The sequence below is a fragment of the Vicugna pacos genome, chromosome 9 (genome assembly GCF_048564905.1).
Source record: "Vicugna pacos chromosome 9, VicPac4, whole genome shotgun sequence".
NCBI lineage: Eukaryota > Metazoa > Chordata > Mammalia > Artiodactyla > Camelidae > Vicugna > Vicugna pacos.
In genome coordinates this window covers 5,659,682-5,671,292 of record NC_132995.1, presented here as the reverse complement: position 1 = coordinate 5,671,292, position 11,611 = coordinate 5,659,682, and the positions used below count along the sequence as shown (strand labels likewise).

At 57.4% G+C, this 11,611-nt stretch overlaps 2 protein-coding genes across 11 annotated transcripts in view; one reads left to right on the top strand and one right to left on the bottom strand.

The window, feature by feature from the left end:
* Positions 1 to 16: 16 nt before the first annotated feature.
* On the bottom strand, positions 17 to 5,358 carry GARIN5A (golgi associated RAB2 interactor 5A). 7 transcript variants are annotated; one of them, XM_072968624.1, is made up of 5 exons: positions 5,052 to 5,358; positions 4,721 to 4,923; positions 4,245 to 4,375; positions 757 to 1,033; positions 17 to 280 (listed from the first exon to the last, which is right to left on the bottom strand). In XM_072968624.1, exons 1-5 carry the CDS (start codon positions 5,092 to 5,094, stop codon positions 209 to 211), a joined length of 726 nt encoding a protein of 241 aa, XP_072824725.1. In that variant the 5' UTR covers positions 5,095 to 5,358; the 3' UTR covers positions 17 to 208. The 7 variants fall into 7 exon arrangements, with proteins under 7 accessions (XP_072824725.1, XP_072824729.1, XP_072824726.1 ...); XM_072968628.1 differs by having other exon boundaries at positions 17 to 189; positions 892 to 1,033; positions 5,052 to 5,325; XM_072968625.1 differs by having other exon boundaries at positions 17 to 189; positions 5,052 to 5,324.
* EMC10 (ER membrane protein complex subunit 10) overlaps positions 5,329 to 11,611 on the top strand; it is a 37,631-nt gene continuing 31,348 nt past the window's right edge. For 2 of the 4 annotated variants that reach the window (XM_072968616.1, XM_072968615.1), the window contains exons 1-7: positions 5,330 to 5,527; positions 6,534 to 6,606; positions 7,525 to 7,634; positions 7,916 to 8,020; positions 8,381 to 8,562; positions 8,743 to 8,836; positions 10,040 to 10,106. In XM_072968616.1, the coding sequence (XP_072824717.1) occupies positions 5,414 to 5,527; positions 6,534 to 6,606; positions 7,525 to 7,634; positions 7,916 to 8,020; positions 8,381 to 8,562; positions 8,743 to 8,836; positions 10,040 to 10,106 (745 nt within the window). In that variant the 5' untranslated portion in view covers positions 5,330 to 5,413. Of the gene's footprint in view, positions 5,528 to 6,533; positions 6,607 to 7,524; positions 7,635 to 7,915; positions 8,021 to 8,380; positions 8,563 to 8,742; positions 8,837 to 9,744; positions 9,832 to 10,039; positions 11,180 to 11,611 lie in introns of those variants that run through there. The other 2 variants (XM_031681568.2, XM_015242825.3) reach the window with 2 other exon arrangements.

Sequence of the window (11,611 nt, the reverse complement as noted above, 5' to 3'; positions counted from 1 at the left end):
TTTGATTATGACCGGGTTGTTGGTTCTTAAGTGGCAGATCTTTATTAACATTAATAATTCATCTGTCCGGCCCTGAGGTAGGCTATGCTTTGATCTCTGATCTTTTAGTGACCTCAAAGAATGTTGGAGGAATCAGAGTCCCCAGAGTTCAGAGGTCTGTGGGTCAAGTCTGGCTTCCATGTCTCGAAGCTGGGGACAAGAGATTGTCTCAGAGGCCTTGACTGCGGATGTATCTGCAGTTTGGTGGTGGGTGGGTGGATGGATGGGGACTATGGACTTCCTGAGAAGGCAGGGGAGCCGAGTGTCCCAAGAGGAAGAGGTCCCATAGGTTCCACGGTCCCCGCCTTCAAGGACTGGTGCCTCTCCCCTCCCCAGGCCTTCCAAGGAACTGGGCATCTGGCCTGGCTGACCCCACTCCTTCAGGGCCTGGCATTCCCTCCCCAGATCCCACTGTGGTAGGATGCCCAATTAGGGAACTACAGCCACTTTCGCTAGCGCACCAAGGCCCTGCAGACCTTCCCCTGCTTTGAGATCGTCGGGTCCTCTGAGCACAGACTTCACCCCTTTCAGGACGGAGGAGTCCGGGCCCCTCGTCACCTCCACTCTAATACTCAGGCATTCAGGCTCTAGCCCCTTCTTCAGAACCTGGAGTCCAGGCTCCACCTTTTCATCCCCAGCCCCGCCTCCCTCAGGCCCAGGAGCCCCGCCCCCGCCCCACCTCCTGCCTCCTTGCAGCCCCGCCCCTCCTCTCCCCACCTCCTCCCGCTCCATCAGATCCCCATCCTCGTCCTCTTGATCCTCCTCGTCCTCCTCGTCCTCCAGCCGGTACTCCTGCGTGAAGGGCACGGCTCCCTGGGCCGAATGGAAGCGCAGGCGGTAGAGGAGACGCACCCACTGGCCGAACTCGCGGTCGCGGGTCTGCGGCGGGGCCCGCAGCTGCAGGTAGAAGGCGCGGCCGCTGCGGAACTTGACCTTGAGCTGCCAGCGGCTTTCGTCGTGGACGAAGAGCTGGACGAACTGCAAGGGGAACAGCCTGGGCGGGCGGAAGGGGCGGCCTCAGAATCTGACACCCCCCCCCCCAGCGCCCCTCTCTCTGAGCGGAAGGAGTCCTTTCTCACTTTCTGTGCCTCTTTGATTTTATCCATCCACGACTTTCTTCCGACCACAAAGCACATTTGTGCCTCCCTCTAGTCCTCTCTCCTAACGCGAGACTCGGATAGCTGCCTACTTGAAATTTCCATTTGGATGCTGTCTCGATAATGGACACAGAAAATGTCCAACAACCAAATTCCTGACCTTCCCCTTACCCCAAACTAGCTCCTCTTGATCCTTCCCATCTTAATTACACCCTCTCACTTACTCGGTCAGAAATCTTGTGAGTCGCTCCTGACCCGACTTTCTTTCTCACATCCTCATCCAGTTCTTCTACCAAATCCTGATGACGCCACCGTTAAAATGTCTCACAATCCGACCATTTCTAAGTCCTTCCATGGCCATCCCCCTCCCCGCCCCGGGTCCAGTCACCCTAGTTTTCCGCCTGGGCTCGCTGCCTCAATCATCACCCCAAGTCTGTTCTCACGTGGCTGCCAGAGACGCCAATCAACCCCTGAGTTAGCTCAAGCCCCTCCCGTGGCTCAGGGTTAAAGCAGTCTTCACCTTGACCACAAGTCCCAGCAGGATATGCCCCCTTTGCTCCCTCTATGCCCCTACCTCCGGCCCACTCTCCTCGCTTACTCGGATCTAGCCATACTGGTCTCCTCACTGTTCCATAAACGGGCCAGGCTTGGCCTTACCTCAGGACCACAGGCTGCTCCCTCTGCCTGAAATCATCTTCCTCCAGCCAGCCCTCTGGCTTGGCCCCTTCAACTCTCTCCTATCTTTCTCAAGAGGCACCTTTCTCAGGGAGAAGATCTGTTTGCAACCTCCGGCCTATTTAAAACCACATCTACCCTTGCAGACCTCCTATGACCCCTGCCCCTCCATGTCTCCACAGACCTTACCTACCGGGCAAACTGTTATCTGTTCTGTCTGCCTTCCCAGTAGGTGAACTTGAGGGCAGAGATTTTGGTCCAATTTTGTTCACTGCTGTTTCCCTAGTACCCAGAGCTGACACATGGTAGGTGCTCAACGAATACTTCTTGAGAATTTGAATAAATTAGTTGCTGAGGCTCCCAGCCTGGTTCAAGGTGCAAGGCAGTGGAGGAAAAAATCCAGGAAGGACAGGCAACTTGGCCCAGATCACACAGCAGGGATTTTAATGCAAGTGTTACCCATGCTCTTAATAACACTGGGTAACTACATACTGTTCCCCGACCCCCACTGCCCTCATGTCCAGCAATACTACCTCTAGGAATTGCTCTTACAGACATCCTGACACCTGTGCACAAGGATGCCCCCTGCCTGCCACACTGGCTATAATCCCAAGGCACAGGACACATCTGCATCACTGGGTAGCTGACTCCATCTATTATCATGTTTCCCAAATGGAGTAATATCTGACACTTATAGAGCACACACTCTGTGCCAGGTGCCCTTCCAGGCACTTTACAACATTTGCTGTTTATCTCCTGACTGCCCCGGCAGGTGGGCTCCCCTCTTATTCCCATGTTTCAGGTGAGGAAACTGAGGCAAAGACAGGTAGGCAACTTGGCCAAAGACAGTGAAGAAGAGGTGAAGCCAGGATTTGAACCCAGGCTGGCTCTCTGAAGGCAGCCATATTCGTTCAAGGACATTCCTGACTACATCGCGTCACAGCACGAGGCCGGAGGCTAGAGGGGCAGAGTTTGTTCATTTGTGTGTGTCCAAAAGAGGAGCTGATGGCTGTGCTCATGTTGGTACGGAATGACTGCTGATGTAGTGCTGATGAGGGGTGAGCAGAGGGGAAAGGTATACAGCATGTGGCTGCTGCTCTTTGAAAGAAAGGGCAAAGGCACTTGACACATCAGTCTGCAGAATCGCTCAGATTCGCCCAGAATCGCTCAGGGCTGGAAGCTGGTTAGAAGTGAGGGGGCAAGGGGCTGAGTTGGCAGAGCAAGCTCAATGACTTTTCACTTTGATGGTAGGTTTGTTGGGGGAGGGGAGAGCACTGAAGCAGATCAGGTGGGTCAAAGCCCTCTTCATAGCAGCATCCTTAGCATCCTCCCAGCTGCAGGCCGTGACTCAAGTGCTGGGATACAATTAGCATAGAAAAGAGAAGGAATATGGTAGAAAATGTTCTGGTCCACCATAGGGCATCAAAATAGTGCTTTGTGAAATGTTTTAAACTTACACAGTTGGTCTAAATAAAGGCTGTAAGTAGCCTCAAGTTAGTTCAGGTCAGAATCACATTCTACCAAGTGAGCTGCAAAAATAAAACAAAACTTTTTGGATTTCAGAACTGCAGACAAAGGGTTGTGGGTGTATGTGTGTGTCACTGTGAACCCATCTGTCCTTCCTTCTTTTTTTTTTTTTTAGTGGATGTACTGGGGATTGAACCTGGGGCTTCAAACATGCTAAGCATGTGCTCTGCCACTGAGCTATCCCCACCCCACTCCTTTTTTAATCATTAATTGTGATATATAGTCAAAAAAGTGAAAGCTACCAGCAGAATGTTTCTGTAAGTATACTATACATTTGTAAATGTTTGGGTATTTGCAGCTGGAGTTGGAGGCAGGAGCCTAAGGGAGGAGAAAGGTATCTTTTGTGCTCCATGTGCTTTGTAACCTGGAGAGTACTTGCATTACCTTTTCAATGGAAAAAAAGACCTGAAGACGCAGTGGGTAGTACGACACAGGTGCTCAGGAATGGTGAGGTCAGCGATCATGAGGAGCCCGAGGTACCTATCCCAGACCACCTCTGACCCACTGTGGGACCCTGGGCAAGTGGCTCCCCTCTCTGGGCCTCAGTTTTCCTTTTTGGAGCACGGGGCTAAGGAGCCCCATCATATGAGAGTGTGAGGTCAGAGATGAGATTATGTGCATGGTCCAGGGGCAACAGTAGGCGCTGCACAAATGGTCATTCTCCTGCCCCCTGCCAAGGAGTGGTTGAGGACAGTCCCCCTCATGTCTACCTAGCTCTGATTTCTGGCCCCTGTGGATGGCCCTGTCCTTGTTCTCCTGGGTGGACAGTAGCCCAGAGAGGGCTGGCAGTAGCCAGGAGGACCCCCTCCTGGCTGTGGGGGTCATCTGGGTGAGAGGAAGGGCTGCAGAGGGCCTAGGATGCCCAGAGCTGGGGAAGAAGGTCTAGCCTGGGTTGGGGGCAGTCACCCAAAGAGCTGCAGGCGTCCGTTCTCCTTGGCAGGGCCCGCCAGAAGCAACAGGTCTGGGAGTTCCAGGGCTGGACTGGAGGCTGCCACCCCCATGGTGACTTTGTTGACAACTTCTCCTAACCGGGTCACCTGAGGCCGGGGGTCAGAGGTTAGAAGCAGAATAGATGGGGGACAGGGTTAGGGAAGGATCAGAGGTCAGGAATTTTGGTAGGGTTAAGGAGTCATGAGCCAAGTAAGTTAACCACCAAATCGGGGATCAGATATCATGGGGTCAAAGGTCAAGACTCAGATGGGTATGAAGTCAGGGAAATTGGACCGAGGGACTCAGCGACCAGGGTTCGTAGGGAAACTAAAGCTCTGGAGATATTGGTGGGTGGGGTCGGCCAGGAATCTCAGGAGCTGGGGGTTATAAGGGAGTGATCAGAAGTGGGGAGAGCAGAGGTTCCCAGAGTCAGGAGGTCAGGGGCTTCACACCTGCATGAAGTTGCTCTCAAAGATGGGGAAGTCTCGCAGCTGGTCGAACTCGCCGCTCAGGAGATGGAGTTGGAGCCGTCCCGGCCGGCCCTTGGGACAGGCTGGAACCAGAGCGCGTTCTACAGGGGTGGCGAAGTTCGCAGGTCTATTCCAAGGAGGATGGGTCGGGGCCCCATGATGATAGGGCCCGGGGCAGCCCCGCGCTGAGGATACGGGGTCCCGGGCTATCGGTCTCCATATCGCAGGCCCCATTCCTCATTCTCTCACCTGGTCCAACCCCTCCAGACCCGGCTCCGCCTCTCACCTGCCATCCCATCTGGTCCCGCCTCACCTGCTCCACCAGGGGCCGTCTTAGGCTCTTGATCACGTTTCATCGCAACGCCCCGCCCCTTGGAGAGAGCGGAGGGAGGTGTCCAGGGAGAAAGCGGGAGGGTGGGGGCCGCAGGCTCTATGACGTCACAACGTAGAGCACCGGGTTCGATCGCGTCACCGAGGAGACGCCCGTAATTATGGCGTCACCCGAGGAGGCGGTGCCTGGAGGCCCCGAAGGCGCGGCTGCCTGCTGATGGCCGGCCCCAGTAGCTGGTGCGCAGACGCAAGGTGCCGGCGCAGGCGCACTGGCGACGGGCTGCGGGCCGTTCCTCCCGGCGTGCCCTGCAGCTACCGCCCCTTGCCTGGTGGGAAGGGGCCGAAATGGCCGTCGCTGGCGCTGGGCCTACTCAGCTGCTCCTGCTCCTGCTGATGGTGGCAGCAGTCCCCAGCCGGGCGCGGGACAGTAGTTGCCGGTCCGGGGCCGCTGTGCGGGGGGTGAGCTCTTATTCGCTTTGCACACAGGGCGGGGCCGAGGGAAATTGTGAGTCTCAGGCCTTTAGTTCTGTTAAGGTGGGAACGTGCTCAGGACCGAGAGAGAAGACGAGGGGAAAGAACCGGGGACAGCGAGGCTGCAAACCTGCGCGTGTTCGAGGTGGCATGGCTGCGAGAAATCGAGAGGCCAATTAGGAAGGCTTAGCTCGTGAATATGCATGAGAGGGCGGGGCTGGGTGTGGGATTTTTGGCACCTGGACATTCGGTGCGGGGAAAACGAGGCTGCCCCGAAGAAGGTTGGGGCAAGAACTCTAACATTCAAGCGCTACGGATCCGCAGTCGTGAATATGCTTGAGGAGATGTGGCCCGGATGGACTCGGCTAATCAGACGTCGGGGCGGCTAAAAAGAAAAAGGCAGGGGGCTCTCGAGAGAATAGAGGAGTTCTGCGTTCTGAATATGAATAAGGAGGGCGGGATCTTGCGCTCGCGGATTAGAATCTGGAACGAGGTTGTGCAGGCTTGAGGGCGTAGAGTAGAGGATGCAGAGGTAGGAGAAATTTGGAAAGCTGGAGAAAAGGAAGGCGTGGAATCTTGAATGTGCTTGATGGGGTGGAACTCGGGCGGCATTGTGGCTGTTGGGGCTGTTAAGGTGAAAACAAAGGCCCTTGGTTGTTACCTTGGGAAGGACGCTCAGGGTGCCCTTTAACTCATGAATATTTATGATGCTAGGCTTGAAAGTGACCTGGAGGTGTTGCCTTGGAAACAGGGTTCGGCTTGTTTGCAGGCTCTGGTTTTCTGGGGCTGGGCCAGATCATAAATTTTCATGAAATGGGCGGTTCTCCGGGGAGTTAGGGACTGGAGGGCAAGCGTCAGTATTTAAGTATGAAAATCAGGCTCCTTCCACTGCCTGCTCGGTCGATCGGTCGGTCTGTCCTGGGTCTGTGGGTCCTGCCCTGCAGAGGGCTCTGATCGTCCTTACGTGGGGCCCTCTCTATCACCTGCCCTGCAGGCTGGGACGGAAGGTCGAGAGGGCGAGAGCTGTGGCACCGTGGGGCTGCTGCTGGAGCACTCATTTGAGATTGGTGAGTCCAACAACATTCTCACCTGAACACGTACCAGGTGCCCCGTGGTCAGGAACTCGGGTCTGGGTGCCACCCAGTGTGAGACACGCCATCCGTTTACTTACAGCTTTGCACCTGGGAATGTGTGTGCATTTACACTGGGGAGGTGGTGGTAGAGGTGGGGAAGAGAATAGAAGCTCTGCCTTTGACTACTCCCACATCTGTAAGACAAATCCCAGCTTCAGGAAAGTCAACACAGCAGTAATAATCTCAGAGCACCAGTCGGCCTGTGCCCTGGGCTAGTAGTTAGGTGCTCTGTGTGTATTAACTCAAATATCCTTGCAGTAATCCTGCGAGGTAGCGGGTGCTAGGGATAGCCCCATTTTCCAGAATAGGAAACCAAGCTCAGAGGGACACCGGATGAGGTCCTTTTTCAAGTGAATGGTGGAGCTGGGACCCTCTCTAAAGCCCAGCTTAAACTGCTGCAATTTGGGTGTCCGGACTCCCAGGGCACAGATGTCAGTAGGGCCCAGAAGTTAATAATCTAGTCTGAGGCCCCAAACTCTGGGGCACTTGTTATAAATGCTGAAGCTGGGACTCTCTGCAGTCAGAACTTGGCATCTGCCCAGGAAAGCCCAGCTGATTTGGTTGGGAGCTCCTGAGATCTGTAGCCCCTGTATTCTGCAGCTGGGGAAACTGAGGCTCAGAGAGGTTATGTGAGCGACCCTGGGTCACCTGGCAAGGCAGAGGGGTAGGGCTCAGGAACTGTGGTGTTCAGGCACCTGCCCTGGGTTGCCCTGTGAGGCAGGAGGACTGGACATGATGGGGGGCCTGGTTTTCAGGTGGGAAAATGGGGGCTCAGGCTAGGGAAGCCACCTAGTCACGGCAAGGGTTGAGGGGCGGAATGTCAGGAGGTCGCTGAGCCCAGGCCGCCCACAGATGACAGTGCCCACTTCCGGAAGCGGGGCTCGCTGCTCTGGAACCAGCAAGATGGTACCTTGTCTCTGTCGCAGCGGCAACTCAATGAGGAGGAGCGGGGCCGACTCCGGGTGAGGAGGGGACCCTGGGGTCCGGCAGTGAGCTGGATCCAGACTTGGGGAAAGTGTCATCAGGACTTCACATCCCTGGGCTGGGCCCTGCTTTCCTTGTGGTGGCTTCTTCCCCAGGTGGGGCAGCCCAGTAGGAAGTCTTGGGCAGCCTTGGCTTGGCTGGGCCAGGGAGTCGGAGATGCTGGCTGGGTGAGACTGGGGTGGAAGGGGCCTGAGGGGGTCCAGGCCTGGTAGGGGCTGGGCTCTGTCCCTCTCACTGCCACCTCCTCTCTGCACTGCAGGATGTGGCAGCGCTGAATGGCCTGTACCGTGTCCGGGTCCCGCGGCGGCCTGGGGCCTCTGATGGCCCAGAAGCCGGAGGCTATGTCTCCTCCTTTGTCCCTGCGGTGAGTTAGTGACAAGGATGGTCCCCATCCTTGCTCTGCCCACCCGCTCCATCCCGGGTTCTACCATTTGGGCTCCAGCATTCGTGCCTCAGTGTTTATGGATGGGGAAGACTTGGACCTGGCCTTGCCCTCAAAGGTCTCCTGGGCTGAAGAGGGACAGTGCTGGTGGTGGGTGCTTTAATGGGGCAGTGCAGGGCCTCATGGGCCTTGGGGAGGCTGTTGCTCGTGCCTGAGGTTGGCAGGGAGCCTCGGAGGGCTTTGGAAAAGGCTTGGGGGTCCCAGTGTGGGCAAGGCCTGGGCAGCCGCCCCTGATGGCCCCTTTTCCTCTGACCCCCCTCCTTTCCTCCCCTTCTCCCCCAGTGCTCCCTGGTAGAGTCACACCTCTCGGACCAGCTGACCCTGCACGTGGATGTGGCCGGCAACGTGGTGGGCGTGTCAGTGGTGACGTACCCCGGGGGCTGCCGGGGCCATGAGGTGGAGGACGTGGACCTGGAGCTGTTCAACACCTCTGTGCAGCTGCAGCCGCCAGTCCCGGCCCCAGGGTGAGGAGAGGGTGCGGAGCCTGGGGCATAGCCTGCCCTACCCCAAGCTGGGCCAACCTTGCACTGCCTCTCAATGGCTAACTCTGGCCTTGCCCCTCCCCCTGCCTTTCTGGGCTGCTTTGAGTTCTCCTGGCCCCTCATCCTCATCCTCACCCATCTCCTTCTCCCACCCATCCCCAGTCCCGAGACAGCCGCCTTCATCGAGCGCATGGAGATGGAGCAGGCCCAGAAGGCCAAGAACCCCCAGGAGCAGAAGTCCTTTTTCGCCAAATATGTGAGTGGTGGTTTGCCCGCCCTCTTCCCGACAGGCTCTCCCTCCCACAACTCCCATCCTGACTTCCTGAGTGCCCCTCTGCCCCACGGCCCTTCTCTGGGCCTCCTGCATGTAGGGTCTCATCTGGGCCCTCTGCGCATGACCCCAGGCTAAGCCCAGGCCTAGACAGGGAAGGTGAGGACTGGAGCCCTGGGTCCCGCCCCTGCCTGTGGCAGCTCCTGGCGGTGGTCACAAGGGGTCCAGTCTCAGCAGACGGCTGGCCTGGAGCTGGGCAGTGGCATGAACCAGGGCAGGTGCAGCACAGGCAGTGTCATTCTCGAATGGAGGCCTGTTGGAAGAAGTACGGTGGTCAGGGCTCAGCTCTGGGAGGAGGATCTGCGGAAGAGAATGAGGCCTCAGCCAGGCTGGGGCTGTGAGGCTTGGGGCTGGGGGACAGATCAAGAACAGGGAGGTCTTCCCAAACAGGAAGGGGTGGGTGGGGTCCTCCAGGCAGGCCTGAGAGATGGGTAGAGGCATCCAGGAGGCTGGGAGCTGAGGAGAGGATGGCCCTGTGCTGTCAGAGCAGCTCTCGAGGCCTGGGGTCCTTGGAGCTGAGAGCACTGGAGCTGGAGGAGGCCAGTCCCCCCCAGGCAAGGGCAGGGAACAGTGGAAGCCAGTGCGGCTGGGGCCTCGGGGGCTCTGGGCCTCGGGTGCGAGGATGCTGAGCCCAACTGTGCTGAGTGCGAGTCCGAGGGCCATCAGTCCGTGTGCTGGTAGCTCCTGACGTCAGGATAGCTTACCAGCCAAGCTGCAGGGAAACTGAGGCCCAGAGAGGCCGAGAGCTTGCCTGCTCCCAGCTCTGCCCTCCCTGATGGCTGCAGAACGCCACATCTGCCACTGGCCCTGACCTGTGCCCCCTCCCTCCTCAGTGGCACCTCATCCTGGGGGGGGCCGTGTTGCTCACAGCCCTGCGTCCTGCTGCCCCGGGGCCCACGCTGCAGCCACAGGAGGCCTGAGTGAGGACCGAGCCCCCTCCCGCCTCTGCCCTCCCCGCGCCTCACCAGCCCTCCCCAACCTGTAGTGCAGTAGGGGACCTGGGCCCCCTTTCCTCACGCGCCTCCCCTCACGCTGGCCCCCCTCCCCGCCAGGGGGACGCTGCTTATACTCACCTTTCTTCTCTCTGTCTGTCTGTCTCTCGTCTTCCACCATCCCGCCGGCTCACAGTGGATGTACATCATTCCCGTGGTCCTGTTCCTCATGATGTCTGGAGCACCAGATGCCGGGGGCCAGGGTGGGGGCGGGGGTGGTGGTGGTGGTGGGGGCAGTGGTCGGTGAGGGGCCCAGGGCCCATAAGTGCCCCATCTTCTTTCGCCCAGGAGACACCCTTCCCGCCCGGCAGGCCCGTGTCCTTGGTCATCCTGGGAAGAACTTTGACCGCCCCTCTAGTCTCCTCATCCCAGGAGGGTAGGCGGGCTCCCCACCCCCCCAGGAGTCCCTTCCCTCTGGACCTCGGCATTCCTGTCGGCAGAGGGGTGGCTGGATTCTGGGTCCTGCTGCATCCCTTCTGTGGCCCTGCTGTAGGTCCAGAGGCTTCCCTTCGCCGCAAGATTGAGCCCAAGCTCCTAGTCCAGCTCTGACCTCGTGTCTAGTACCTGTTCCCCCAACAACCACCCCGCCCCAAGCCCCAAGCCCTACAGTTTGGGAACATGCCAGGTTCTCTCCAGCCTCTGTGCCTTTGTTCATGGTCTTACCGCCTTGACTGGCCCTGGCCAGGCTAGATGGTCCCCCTAACTTGTCTGACACTGGATTGGGATGCCCACCTCCTGTCTATCTGCCCTTTAGGGTACCCTGGGGCTCCTCGAAGCCCAGAGCCTGGCACAGAGCAGGGGTGGGCTGGTTGTGGGCGTCCCCTGCTCTGTTCCACTGCACAGCCTTGCCCCCTGCTCTGGCCTCTATCTGCTGAGTTTGAATAATTGCCATCAGGATGCCAGGCCTCTGGGCTTGAAGAAATGATGTTGAAAGTCAAAACAAAACAAACATTTAGTGGAATCAGGGGCCCTGATGATATAAATAGAACCCCTTCCGCCACCCAGATGTCTTCCCTAGGACCCTGCCAGGTCTTTGTTATTTATCTCCCCTCCTCCTCTTGCCTATTTAAAAACATTGACAGGATAATATATTAAAATAGACAGACGTTTTGGAAAGTTAAAACTTGCAGCAACCAAATGGCAGCCGTTGACTTGGCCGCAAGGTGGTCATGATATACAAGCTTTATTCCGTTGTTTGCTGCATGCATTAAACAAAAAAAGTGGCCACTGTGTTGTGTAGCAGTTTATTAAACTGCCCCCCAAATTTCAGCGTTCAGCTTGCTTCCTGCTTTATGTGGTTATAAATAGCCCGACAGCCGGTGGTGAGTGCTGTCGCCGACCTGTCTTTGGTGTGAGTTTCAATGGCTTCTTGGGGACGCCGGAGTAGAATGGGACCTAGAGATGTTTTTATGAACGGGCGAAACAGCGCAACTAGGTGCGCGGTGGAGTCTCGTCTCCCTGGTCACTCGATGGCTTTAATCCATTCACTTTCCCTCCTGGAGTGTCAGTGCGGGCAGCAGCAAGCAGGGAGGCGTATTCTTCGTAACGGAACTAGCGCCTTCCCAGTTGTGTGCCCTGACCCCGCACTTGCCGCTTTGCGCCTGCGCGGTGTGTTTTTGGCACTCGGTGCTTGTCATTGCCCGGAGAGTGGCCTCGTCCTTTGTGGGCCACCAGAAAGAGGCGTCGAGCTCCTTCAGCCAGTGCTCCG